Source organism: Haliotis cracherodii, unplaced genomic scaffold (genome assembly GCF_022045235.1).
Source record: "Haliotis cracherodii isolate W230 unplaced genomic scaffold, xgHalCrac1.p SCAF_6, whole genome shotgun sequence".
Taxonomy (NCBI): domain Eukaryota; kingdom Metazoa; phylum Mollusca; class Gastropoda; order Lepetellida; family Haliotidae; genus Haliotis; species Haliotis cracherodii.
The window spans coordinates 1,963,729-1,976,111 of record NW_027266319.1 but is presented as its reverse complement, the minus strand read 5'-3'; the positions used below and the strand labels follow the sequence as shown (position 1 = coordinate 1,976,111).

The 12,383-nt window shown below is 38.6% G+C and overlaps 1 protein-coding gene across 1 annotated transcript in view; it reads left to right on the top strand.

Annotated features, from left to right (window-relative positions):
• Positions 1–2,503: 2,503 nt before the first annotated feature.
• LOC139446824 (DDB1- and CUL4-associated factor 1-like) overlaps positions 2,504–12,383 on the top strand; it is a 57,641-nt gene continuing 47,761 nt past the window's right edge. Inside the window, exons 1-6 of the mRNA XM_071228163.1 lie at positions 2,504–2,837; positions 5,966–6,042; positions 7,021–7,094; positions 7,668–7,787; positions 10,101–10,238; positions 11,602–11,917. Coding sequence (XP_071084264.1) covers positions 2,734–2,837; positions 5,966–6,042; positions 7,021–7,094; positions 7,668–7,787; positions 10,101–10,238; positions 11,602–11,917 — 829 coding nt within the window. The 5' untranslated portion in view covers positions 2,504–2,733. The remainder of the gene's footprint in view (positions 2,838–5,965; positions 6,043–7,020; positions 7,095–7,667; positions 7,788–10,100; positions 10,239–11,601; positions 11,918–12,383) is intronic.

Here is a 12,383-nt window from a genome sequence, read left to right as displayed (position 1 = left end):
TGTCCCAATATTTGGGGAAAATACTTGAATTATACATACAGTTAAATATAATTGTCAAATGAGTAACAATAGTTATACTGCTGTAAAAACTCTGGCATATTTAATCTCTGCCTGGAGATGTACAGTTTTTCAATTTATCAAGACATGTACTGTCAATTATTTCCGATCTATTTATCGGCACATCTGAAATGTCAGCTGACCTAATCAAATTCCGTTTCGGACGCTTCAGACATAATAAGGATTGTCCTCTGGAGAGATTTGGTTTAAAAGTTTATTAAAGCTCATCCGTTCCCAGGCATCTATAGGATTTTGTGTAGATGTTCGATATTGTAGAGCGCCTCCGGGGTCTAGTGCCAGAGCGTCCGCCCGGAGAGCGTTAATAGATGGTACTTGTTGTTACCCTGTCTGGCGCTCGACATCATGGGGCTAAAAACAAGGACTGGTCGGCTCGGAGTCAGTGTGCCTTTGTGGGGCATTCATGTTAAAGTGTGGCATGGTATCTCTTTTTTTATAGTGATTCGTAAACACATGCTCATGATATAGTCGGAATCGTACAAACGACTATACTTTATGCAGAGATTTCTACTTGATATGGAAAGAGTTTTGTCGCTTTATTTTTTATATTTAAGATTGGATATCAGATCATGTCAGATAGAGCCACTAAATTCGCCTTCTCCAACATTTCTAAAGCTTTTGTATGATTCTATGCTTGACAAAAATAATTCCTTCGAAGATTCCCCCAGATGTAATTGAAGTGTTCCTCAGTAGAAACATGATCTGTAACACTACTGCCCATTGTTCTCGGAAAAGGGCTTTCCGAACTTGTTCACATGCTTATCACAAGGATACCTTGGCTTACAGAAACATCACTATCATTTTCTAAACTTGACAACAAATCATCTTCCAAATAGTCAGCGTTCAATCCAGTTCTTGCATTCTGGGGGCGGTCGGGTAGCCTAGTGGTTAAAGCGTTAACTCGTCACGCCGAAGACCCGGGTTCGATTCCCGACATGGGTACAATGTGTGAAGCCCATTTCTGGTGTCCCCCGCCGTGATATTGCTGGAATAGTGCTAAAAGCGGCGTAAAACCATACTCACTCACTCACTCTTGCATTCTTATTACGAGTTATGTCCCTTATATATTCCTCCGATTGACCAATACGATTCCTTTGTTCCTACTGTAATGCTTTTGCAGATTAGGAATATGTTTTTACATTGCCCATTACACAGTGAGTCCTGTTGTATCTTTATTATTGAATACATGCAAAACGACAAAAATCGAGTTTTGACCAGACAATCCAGTGATTGATATCATGAGCATAGGTCCACGCATTTGGGATACGATGACATGCAATCACCAAGTCACTGAGCCCAACCACCCATTCCATTGGTCGCCTCTTACGTGTTACTGGGGACCTATAGTTGTGCCCGGAATCCCAACGGATAGTCTGTCAGGTGTCCTCATTCCTTCCATACAACAATTGTAAATACTCTGAGCATAAACGAAATATGTGTTACACAAGCGTGCTGTTGTGTTTTTAGATGCTTGGGAAATTAATGGATTTGAATGTTCATGTGGGTACTAAATGTAATTAAGTCTATCATTCTAAACCAAATTTGGGTGGCTGTCGATTTCAAAGACTTCGGGAAAACTTGCAGTTTTCCTAGCCAGTTGACATTGGCACTAGCTGTTTTAGCCTTGACTTATAACCAAACTGTTTTCGGCTTTAGAATTAATAATGCCATTTTGGTGATGATTTTGCATGTCGTTTGATGTTCTACACGGAATTGTGAACTTTTATTGTCGTTTGCATGTATTCAATAATAAAGATACAATGGCAGCTTTGTCATGAAATGAAACACTTGCTAACGTCTCATAGTTGCGTGTTGTATGTAGCACGGCTGTGTTTCTCCGTCTCTTGGAAGCCGTCATCGATCCCAATTGCGTGGATCGATGCTCATGTTGTCAATCACTTGATTGGCAGGTCCAGACTCGATTATTTACAGACCGTCGTCATACAGCTGGAATATTGCTGAGTGCGGCGTTAAACAACAAACCAACCAACCATTAAATCTTAGGTAACCGTTGGATTTTATGCGTTCTATTTCGAATACTGCCCTCAATTTTCCTTGACTAACACTGGTTAACTCAGGTTGACTCTAGTCAATCCTGGTTGCCAGAAGTATGGTAACCTCTGTTGAATCAGGTCACTCAAATTTTGAGAATCGAACGCACCTCATGTTATAAATAGTGGAAGCAGGCCATAAAATCCCCAACGAGCGCATGCGCATATCATTAGTTGAACGAGTCTTCATAAAGACTGGAAACCAGTTTACTATTTCCTTAATTTTCGAAGTTGGATTACCATAAAAACGCAAAATTGAAAACAAAGAATTTATTATCAAATTTCTAAATTAATCCAAAAATATTGTAATGATACTGGCATAAGTTATCCAAATACGAAACTGTAACTGAGATATACTACCGGAAAGTTGTGAACGGCATGGCGTCGTTTGCGAATATGTTGCATGTGATGGTGGAACAAATTCGTTGATTTTGTAAAAGACAGCTACTTTCAAACTGTTTTTACACCCAAAGGGTGCAATCGTTAATCCTGTAAGACTCTTTTGAGTTTGGGGGTTGCTTTGTACCACTGATACGCGTATTAGTGCATGTAGACTTCAACCACTTGCAGTGTTTTGATTTTGAAATAGACTCTCGCATTCAAAACAATGTCTGCGTCTTCGTCAGAATCACAAACGGAGTTCAGTTCAGTTCTTGATGAATGGAACAGGGATCACAACAACAACACGGGTCAACTGCCAAGACTGAAAAGGTGGGACGTTTTTCTGTAACATATATGCCTAGATATTGCTGGATGTGCGGATGATTGCAATATGAGTTTGAGAACTCATCAAAAGCTAATGTTTTGGGATTAGATGTTACCATTATTTCCTGTTATAAATAATCGAATAACGACTTATAACTGAACGTGACTGACTTTTGGTTTGTGAAATGTATTTTCTCGGAAATAGTGATCAGAATGTCGGTCAGAAAACATTGGATCTTCCAAGTTCCAAATATTAAAGGGGGATAACTCTATGTTTTCTCAAATTCTACAATAGTTATTGTTTTATTTCTAGGATATCTGCACTGCTACATCGTTGTTCACATTTTCCCAAACAAAGAACATAGTGAGGGAGCGGGTCAAAACGGCCTCAAAATTTAAAGTAAAAACGGCCACTCTCAAACTTAAGAAGACAAACTCAAGTATTGTGTCACATTGATCACTGTTGATTGCATTATATAGATTGTGTAACGGTTCAAAACAACATATCACCAAGTTGGGAAATTAACATCACAGCAGTGTAAATAAACAGTTGTCATTCCTACCGTTTTATGTTCACTCTGTCAACTTTCTTTGGGGTTTAACAGGGGTAGGAATTAGCACTAGCCCGCTAGCACGGTTATATGTTTATGTTAGAAGTATCTTAAGGGCTAGTTGAAAATCAAACATTTTGGGTGGTATTGCTATATATCACTATTCGGGATAGTAGAAATTCTCTTCCCTGGGTGAACAAGCTAAGTATAACAACCTATATACATTTATTTGTTGCCAGAGAAAAAAAGATTTTATCCAAAAATTGTGCTGAAGGACATGTTCAGGCGAGAAAGGTGTTTGGTTGTAATTATTTAACCATCACTTTTTAACATAGGATGCTTAACATGCTTAACATGCTTAATGCTTGTACATTTACTTAGAAAATAAACATTTTTTTTCAATTGGAAATTTGTGTCTAAATGATTATCACTGGTTAAGATCAATGTAAATAAGTACAGTTTTTTGGCAACCCTCTTCCTTTGGTTTGTCTGTTTGTTAAACACCTCACTCAGCAATATTCCATCTATATGACGGAGGTCCGTAAATAAAGGAGTCTGGGTCAGACAATCCAGTGATTGACGTCATGAGCATCAATCTATGCATTTGGAAAATGACATGAATCAACCAAGTCAGCGAGTCTGAACACCCGATCCTGAACTTAATCGCCTCTTACGACAAACACAGTCGCCATTTACGGCAAGAATGAGTTGATGTAGACCTATTATGCCCCGGAACTTCAACATGTTCACAGGTCTCTTCCTTTGGTAACACAACTGCAAACACTGTAAACACCATGTGTCATTCAGACTTGCTGACAATAGTAGTAATGAAGTTTGGGGGTCCCAGGTATGAAAATGGAGATTCCAGGGTTACCTCTGTACTATAAAAAAATGAAATATATAATGTATGTAAAGCTTCACTCTTATTATGGCATGTATGGACATGATGGAGGAGGATTCCCTTGTTTGAAACAGATTTTCTGAAGGGAATTGGAAATGCAGAGTACATATTTAGTCTGTGCTACCATGGCTTCAAGTGAATTGGTTATAATTATTCAAACTGACAAATTATTTGTGTATCCCATGGGATGCGAATCCGAATGATGTGCATCAGTTATTTGTATGGGACATAATATTGGTCATTTGGTAAAATTCTTCTTATTTGCTGCTTTTGTTAGTTCAAAGAAGATTCAAAGATCACTGTGAATGATAGAGTGACTAGTTTGTCATAACGACTTGCTGCTTCAGTTTATATTTATGGTAATCACTCAACAACACTATAGTTGGGCAGGTAATCAGGTGCAACCCCTATTTAGCTTTCCAGCTCAAACATGTCAAAAACTAGTCACCCATACTGTCAGATCTAAAATGGGATGTTGTTTCTGTTTGTAACACAACAGCTGTCTGTGACTATGGTGCTTAGACCATAGACCTACTTAATGTTATTCAGTGTGTTTATTCATGTATGGGAGGCCATAGGCCCATGTACATTTCAGTTATATAAAGTAATATACAATTAAGACAATTTACATTGCAAACAATCTTAAGGGTATAATATTAGGACTTGGTACGTAATAATAGGGCTTCCTTCACATACTTAGCTACATTTCTGAGTATACAGTCATTTTTGCTATTTAAGAGATTACTAAAAGTCTTAATACATGGATTGCTATAGAATCTTACAGGGATAAACTTTTGTCTTAATGTTGCGTAAAACGGGCAGACAAACACAAAATGGACTTCGTCCTCAATACAACCATTGTTACATAGCCGACAAAAGCGTTGTGAAGAATCAATATCCTCTCTTCTGCCCAGATTACTCCGTATAGGCAATTCACTTAATCGCAACAGGCACATCATACGTCTATGGTCTCTATTTCTGAAAGCTGTAACATAATATTCCATATCCAATAATATCTTGACGTGTGAATAATACCTTAATTTACGAGACTCATAAATTTTCATCTGTATACTCTGTTTGTTGCAATCCAACAAACGTTGTCTAAACAGCTGCAAGAAACACTTAACATCACCAATATTCTGTTCGTACCACACATTACCAAATCCATATATGTCGAGTAAATATTTAACATGAGTTGCCCAAGTAATTCTACCACATTCATCCAGCTTCTTCATTAACAAATAACACTGTCGGGGATATCTTTCATCATTCATTCTAATCAGTTTACACCAGTATTTAACACACTTCATATGATATGATATTAACTTAATGTTAATACAATTGACAAAGAATATGAGACTCATCATGCTCATGCTAAAGTGCCACAGTTTGCGATGCAGGGTTATGTCCTTGGGTGTGCCAGAAACCTATGACCATGCTTTCAAATTCAAGCTTTGCCATTATTATGTGTCTATGTTTGTCAGCATCATCATGGTCATACCTGTGCCAAAGTTGTAAATGTCTAAATCTGCATTACTTCAGGCTTTCCTCCTCCACAATATTCCTAGGCCTATCATACCAATATTTTTTGTCATCAGTACCTGGAATGTGTGAATGGTTCCAAAACACGGAGACATTCAGCTTGTTCAAGACATGCTAAGGGTCTGTTTCATGACTTTCAGACTGGCAGAGTTGGTAGAAAAGGAAACTGAAGCATACTTCAAGATGGATCCAGATCCTTTTGATGACCGACATCCAGGTACTTACTTTAACTCAAGAACAGATTATTAAACTGCATTAACCATTTTAACATAGACAAATTTTTGCAAGCCCACAGTATATTGAAACTTGAAAGATAAGGCATAGTGTTCATATATTTCTGTATGTACCATCCTGATTAAGTATTGTGTGTATTGGACATGTTGAACCATCCTGGATTATCCAGTATGTTATGTCTCTATTCTTGTATGATAAATATTCTAGGCCTGTTTGCTGCAGGAGCTTGTTTTGAGCCCATTGAGCGGCATGATGCTAACAATAGCCATCCAATCAAATTGGTATCACAAGCGACAGAAATTCTGTGTTGAGTAGGAGATAGGAAAGATGGTGATGTCACTTCGGAAATGAAGCTATAGTGGTGGATGGGTCCACAGTATTTATCATAATGGAATGGAGATATGATACACTGGATAATAGGGATAGAAATACATTTTTATTTTCACAAGTTAGCCAAAAATATCACCCATAGAGTGGTCATCCACAAGGAAGTGTCACTTGTCATTTCTGAATTTTACTTGTCTCTGACTAGCTGACATTAAGTCAAGCCGTGGTTTTTGTAGTTAGGTATCTGGACACAAGTTATTTCAAGTTTTTCATGTATAAGTTCTTTTAACATGTTTGCTGTTAGCTGTTTAAAAACAAACCAGCATTATCATTATCAGTGTTAACTTCTTCATGTTCAGTAACGTATACATTATTACTTTATAGCTGAAATATTGATGATCGTGCAGATGTGAAAATAGCACCTCTTTCTCCCTCTGTACCTCCTGTAGACAGCTGATCTGCTATTAATTGGAGCACACTCATCATCAGCAGCGTAATAATCATGTTGATGAGGAAATGTCTGTACATGACATGATGAGTAAAACCATCAAGAGGGTGTTCAATTTCAAAAGTTACCTATTTATAACATGCATAATTGTATCATATTCATGAAAATCAATACTTTCTTTCGCAGGCAAAACAAATCCAACATGTGCTCTAGGTCATCTTATGAAGACTTTGTTTAAGAATGAAGACTTCATGAATGAGGTAACCTATAAGTGTGACCACTGAATCATGTTTATTATCATGATTACTCAAATATAAGAACAGCAGGGCTTGAAGTCATCACACAGATGACATCTGTACCTTGCTTGTCAGCTTCCTGGGTTATCCTCTTTGGTCATGTGGACAAGGTGTTCGACCTCGGATCTGTAGGTTCAAATCCCATGACACGACTTAGAAAGTTTTATAGCTCTACATAAGAAATGCTGTCTGACACCTATGGTGGCAAGTGGTAAATTATGATAGTTACAAAGTCTATTAAGTGGTGACAACTATCATTATCCTTCTGGTCTCCTAAGTCAGAAGGGGCGATAGGGAAGCCCAGTGGGAAGCTCCCATGTCATGATCATGTTGATCCATGAATATATTTTACTGTTTGAAAAAATAATACAAGCAGTATCATGATTGTGTTACATCTGTCCACAAACATCATGAACATGACAAAACAATATTGTCAACTGTCAAAGATAAACTGTGGTGGAATTTCCATGGAAATCAGTGTTACCATGGTTATTGATTATCTAAAGGAGGGTTTAACATTAGTTTTTTGTGTTTTAGTTGGTTGGCTCGTATCTGATGAACCCAAGTGAAAACAACCAAGATCTCCACACTGCAGCCTGCCGCCTCTTGCTGGATGTGATGCCAGGCATGGAGGCATCGGTCGTCTTCCAGGACACGGTGAGACCTTTAGCTACTTCAATATGACATGGGACCTCCTCCGTGGTCTAATGGGTAGAGTGTCTGCCTGGAGAGCAGAAGGTCAGTGGTTCGATCCCCCGGCCATGTCATATCAAAATGCATTAAAAGATGGTACTTATTGTTGCCCTGCCTGGCACTCGGCATTAAGGGGATGAAACAAGGTCTGGTCAGCTCAGTCAGAATATTGTGTCTTAGCATGCTTTGTGTGTCAGTATATTGTGTCTTAGTGGGATATACATGTTAAACTGCGACATGTTATTTCAGTGGGCTAGCACTATGAACTGGTATCAGTCAGAATATTGTATCTTAGCATGCTTCATGTGTCAGTATATTGTGTCTTAGTGGGATATACATGTTAAACTGCGACATGTTTTCTCAGTGGGCTAGCACTATGAACTGGTATTAGTCAGAATATTGTATCTTAGCATGCTTCATGTGTCAGTATATTGTGTCTTAGTGGGATATACATGTTAAACTGCGACATGTTTTCTCAGTGGGCTAGCACTTTGAACTGGTATCAGTCAGAATATTGTATCTTAGCATGCTTCATGTGTCAGTATATTGTGTCTTAGTGTAATATACATGTTAAACTGCGACATGTTTTCTCAGTGGGCTAGCACTATGAACTGGTATCAGTCAGAATATTGTATCTTAGCATGCTTCCTGTGTCAGTATATTGTGTCTTTGTGTGTCTGAATATTGTGTGCCTTAGTGTGTCAGTATTTTGTGTCTGAGTGGGATATACATGTTAAACTGCGACATGTTTTCTCAGTGGGCTAGCACTATGAACTGGTATCAGTCAGAATATTGTATCTTAGCATGCTTCCTGTGTCAGTATATTGTGTCTTTGTGTGTCTGAATATTGTGTGCCTTAGTGTGTCAGTATTTTGTGTCTGAGTGGGATATACATGTTAAACTGTGACGTGTTATTTTGCTATCATTATTAAACTGGCATAAGTCTGGACTAGTACAAGCAACCACACACCTACATGGATACACGTCGCTATAGTAAAATAATCTTGTGAAATAATCTTGACCGCGATGTAAACCCTATTATATCTGGCCTCACCTTCAAAGAGCTGTCATTTAATATCCCCCTGTTTTGAAAAATGTTTCCAGAGCAGAATTCCTAAACTGTTGAATTAGTTGGTGTTGAAACTTGCTGTACAGATCAGCCTCGGGGGAAGCAGGTGCCTGGTGATGATTTGGGATTTCTGTTGTTGATTGGTTTGTTTTCATGATGACAGGTTGAACTTGACTGAAAATGAGGGTAGTGCTCGTTTCCGGAGCAGAACTAAAAAAACATTGAATATTTCTCAACAAACCTTGCTATATAGATCCGTCTTGTAGTGAACTAGTGCCTTTTCATGATTTGGGATTTTGAAAATTATTTAACAGCATTTTTTTTACTTCACTGTACTGAATGTATCCAATGGCAATCAACCAAAAGTGGGGTATAGATAGCCAGGCTCCATTCCGAGTCCGAGACCGGAGGAATATGTCATCTGATAACTCTTGTTATAGAGGTGAGGGAGAGGGGTGGGGGAGATATCTCTAGTAGAGGGTCATAAGAAATAATGCACATATTTGGGAAAGGTCATGAAAATTGAACTTTTCGATTATAACATTTCAAGTGGTTTTGCATTTTGTCTTTTAGGGGAGGGCCAAGAAGAAAATGTCCAAGGACATGGGGAGGGACAAGCATTAGATAATCGGGTTCTAAAGATGTTCAACTTTGCACTTTGACCATGCTCTTAATTTCAGTCGAATGCATTCTTGGCTCTGTAAGCATCTTCTCCTCTGAAATTGCCAGATTGAGTAAGCCAAACTTTAACATGTATGTTTCTTCTGATAGAGACATCGTATTTTGTGCAAATTTTCTGCATATTCTCACAATCCTTACGTCGATTACATGTACCTTTTCTCCTAATGACGATTGTCATATCTCTCCAACTTTGGGATGCGATCGTTCGGTCATCGCGTTTATCTGTGTTTCCAAGCTACATCTCTGGGGAACACTCACTAGACACTCCCCTCTCAAAAATAACGTTGTCCAATATCCAGGAATGACGTCATAATAGAACAATATTTTATCGTGAAATAAACCACTCCCTGTTCTTCATTGTTCTTTGCAATTTTTGCAGTTTTTAACCCCCAACTCATTCACGTTAGAAAGTTGTTACACTGTTGTTGTTTTTTAATAATATGTAACTGTTAAAGTTTGTCTTTTGGTTAGGTTTTCAAGTTGAAATAATCATTGTCTCTCCACATAATTCGGTTGTTTGTTTGTAGGAGGGCCTTGTGGACCGACTGTTTGGCTGGGCTGAGAATGGCCCTGAGCCCCTGCGGTCCTATGCTACAGGACTGTTGGCTGGAGCCATGGAGATTCAGGATGTTGCTTCTGCAAATAAGGAGAAAAACTATGCTATGGTGAGTCCATGTGTCCTGCATTGCAGTCTCAAAATCAAGGAGGGTCTGTGGGTCCTTCAGGTTTGATGCCACAGCTTTTGATGAAGGGAACTAAATATTTTATTTTACGATTAGGGTTAAGAGAGCATGGACAAGGGACCCTTGACTGTGATTCTTTCCAGCACTGCGTTGTGTATAATCATAGGTCGCCTGTACATGGACAGTGAGGACTCCTAGCACTGTATGCTGCTATTGGTTAATTTGGACATCTGTATTGGACGCCAATGAATCTTAACTTCAACAGTGTTAAAACATTGTGAAAGACTGCAGGGACTTATTTAGACCTGCACAGTGGCTGATATTCCTCCCCAAGTCTGCAGCAAAATGTCAGTAAGCATCCCCAAATTTGAATATTGAAAAAATCCCAATTCATTGTATCCAACTAATATTATTGCTTTATAGAAGTGATCTGTATTTGACTGATAACATGACCAATAATGAGATAGAGGTCCTACTGCTTAGTTTTACGTTATGGCATTGAATGCAATGTTTAAATATCCTTGACTTTCAGAAAGTAAAAAGTTTTTAAAAAATCCAAATGTGAACAAAGTAACAATTTCCCCCCCCCCCCCCCCCAAATTTCTGCCAAATGCACTTGGTTTGGAATCCAAGAGGAATCCCTGGACAATGACAAAGATTTGATAAGGCTTAATAAAAAAGAAAAGAATTGGCTCTCAGACAATGACTTTTTAAAATATAGTGCGGGCGGTGTTTATTTTGTTTTTTTTAGCTTGTTGAGCTGGTATGTAAGCAATTAAACAGTTATGAACCATCAACCTGGGAAAGGGCCTCCCTACATAAACAAGCATACAAACTTCTATTGCCGCCATGACCATAACATAAGATGCTCAGTAAAGCAGTGTGCATGTAAAGGGAAGTAACTACTTGCTATATTGGTAGCCTAGTGGTTAAAGCGTTCGCTCGTCACGCCGAAGACCCAGGTTCAATTCCCGACATGGGTACAATATGTGAAGCCCATTTCTGGTGTCCCCCGCCGTGATATTGCTGGAATATTGCTAAAAGTGGCGTAAAACCTCACTCACTCACTTGCTATATTGAATCACATTTTTTAAAGTATTAGGATTGATTTTTTTTATTTTTAAAAAAAATGGAAATTAAACAAAACGTGTGGCAGACTTTATGATGATGCGGGCGGAACCTGAGAACCTAGAATCCCACTATGTACAATGATGATAAGAGAGACTACTGCTTAATGACCTGATTATGAGATGTTTAGTTTAAGGAGTAGAGAGTTCAGTATTGTCTCATCATGTTATGTAAAGGATTCCTGTAGGGCTTTACATTGTCCGTGTGTTGGGTGCAGGTCCCCCTTATGCTGAAGAGGCTTCATGAACTGAGGAAGAAACAGGTTCAGGAGGAGTCTGAGAACGTACATCTATCAGTAGGTGATCGGCCATTCTCCATGTTCGGGGAGGTGTCACCAACGAAAGGTACACCCTCAAATGAAAGCATCAGTCACACCGATTCAGCAGCAGATAAGTCATCAGAGGAGGTCGAGAAAGAGAAGCGAGATGAACGAAGACGAAAGATGAAGCGAGCTCTCTCTCCCAGCTACTATAGTGAAGACCTGTACAGGCTCACGTCTACACAGAAGAGAGCTCGGTATCAGGCATTTGGAAGTAAGTCTAGATGCAAACACTGAAACATTGTTCACCTTAGAGTCCCTTGGTTGTCGAATGTATGTGATGGGTTGAGTAGCGGAGTGCCTACAGTAGACCATTGTGTTCATAAGGATTATCCTGGGACCATAAGGCTACATTGTGTTAAACATATTTTTCATGGAGTTTGAGGAAATAAAATGGTATTTTAGTTGAAATCAACAATAAACCATATCTGTATTTGGTATTAATCTTTTGCTAATCATGCTAATGGAGGCATTTATTATTTACAAGTAAACAGCTGATATCTTGCTGCCAAGTAGTAATGGAATGTGTGTTTATGATAAGTTGTATCAAATGAATCACTTTCTCAATTATCCAGTGTATTATCCATGTTATCTCCATTCTATGATGATAAATACTCTGTTCATGGCAGCGGTCTGTAAATAATCGAGTCTGGACCAGACAATCCAGTGACTGACATCAT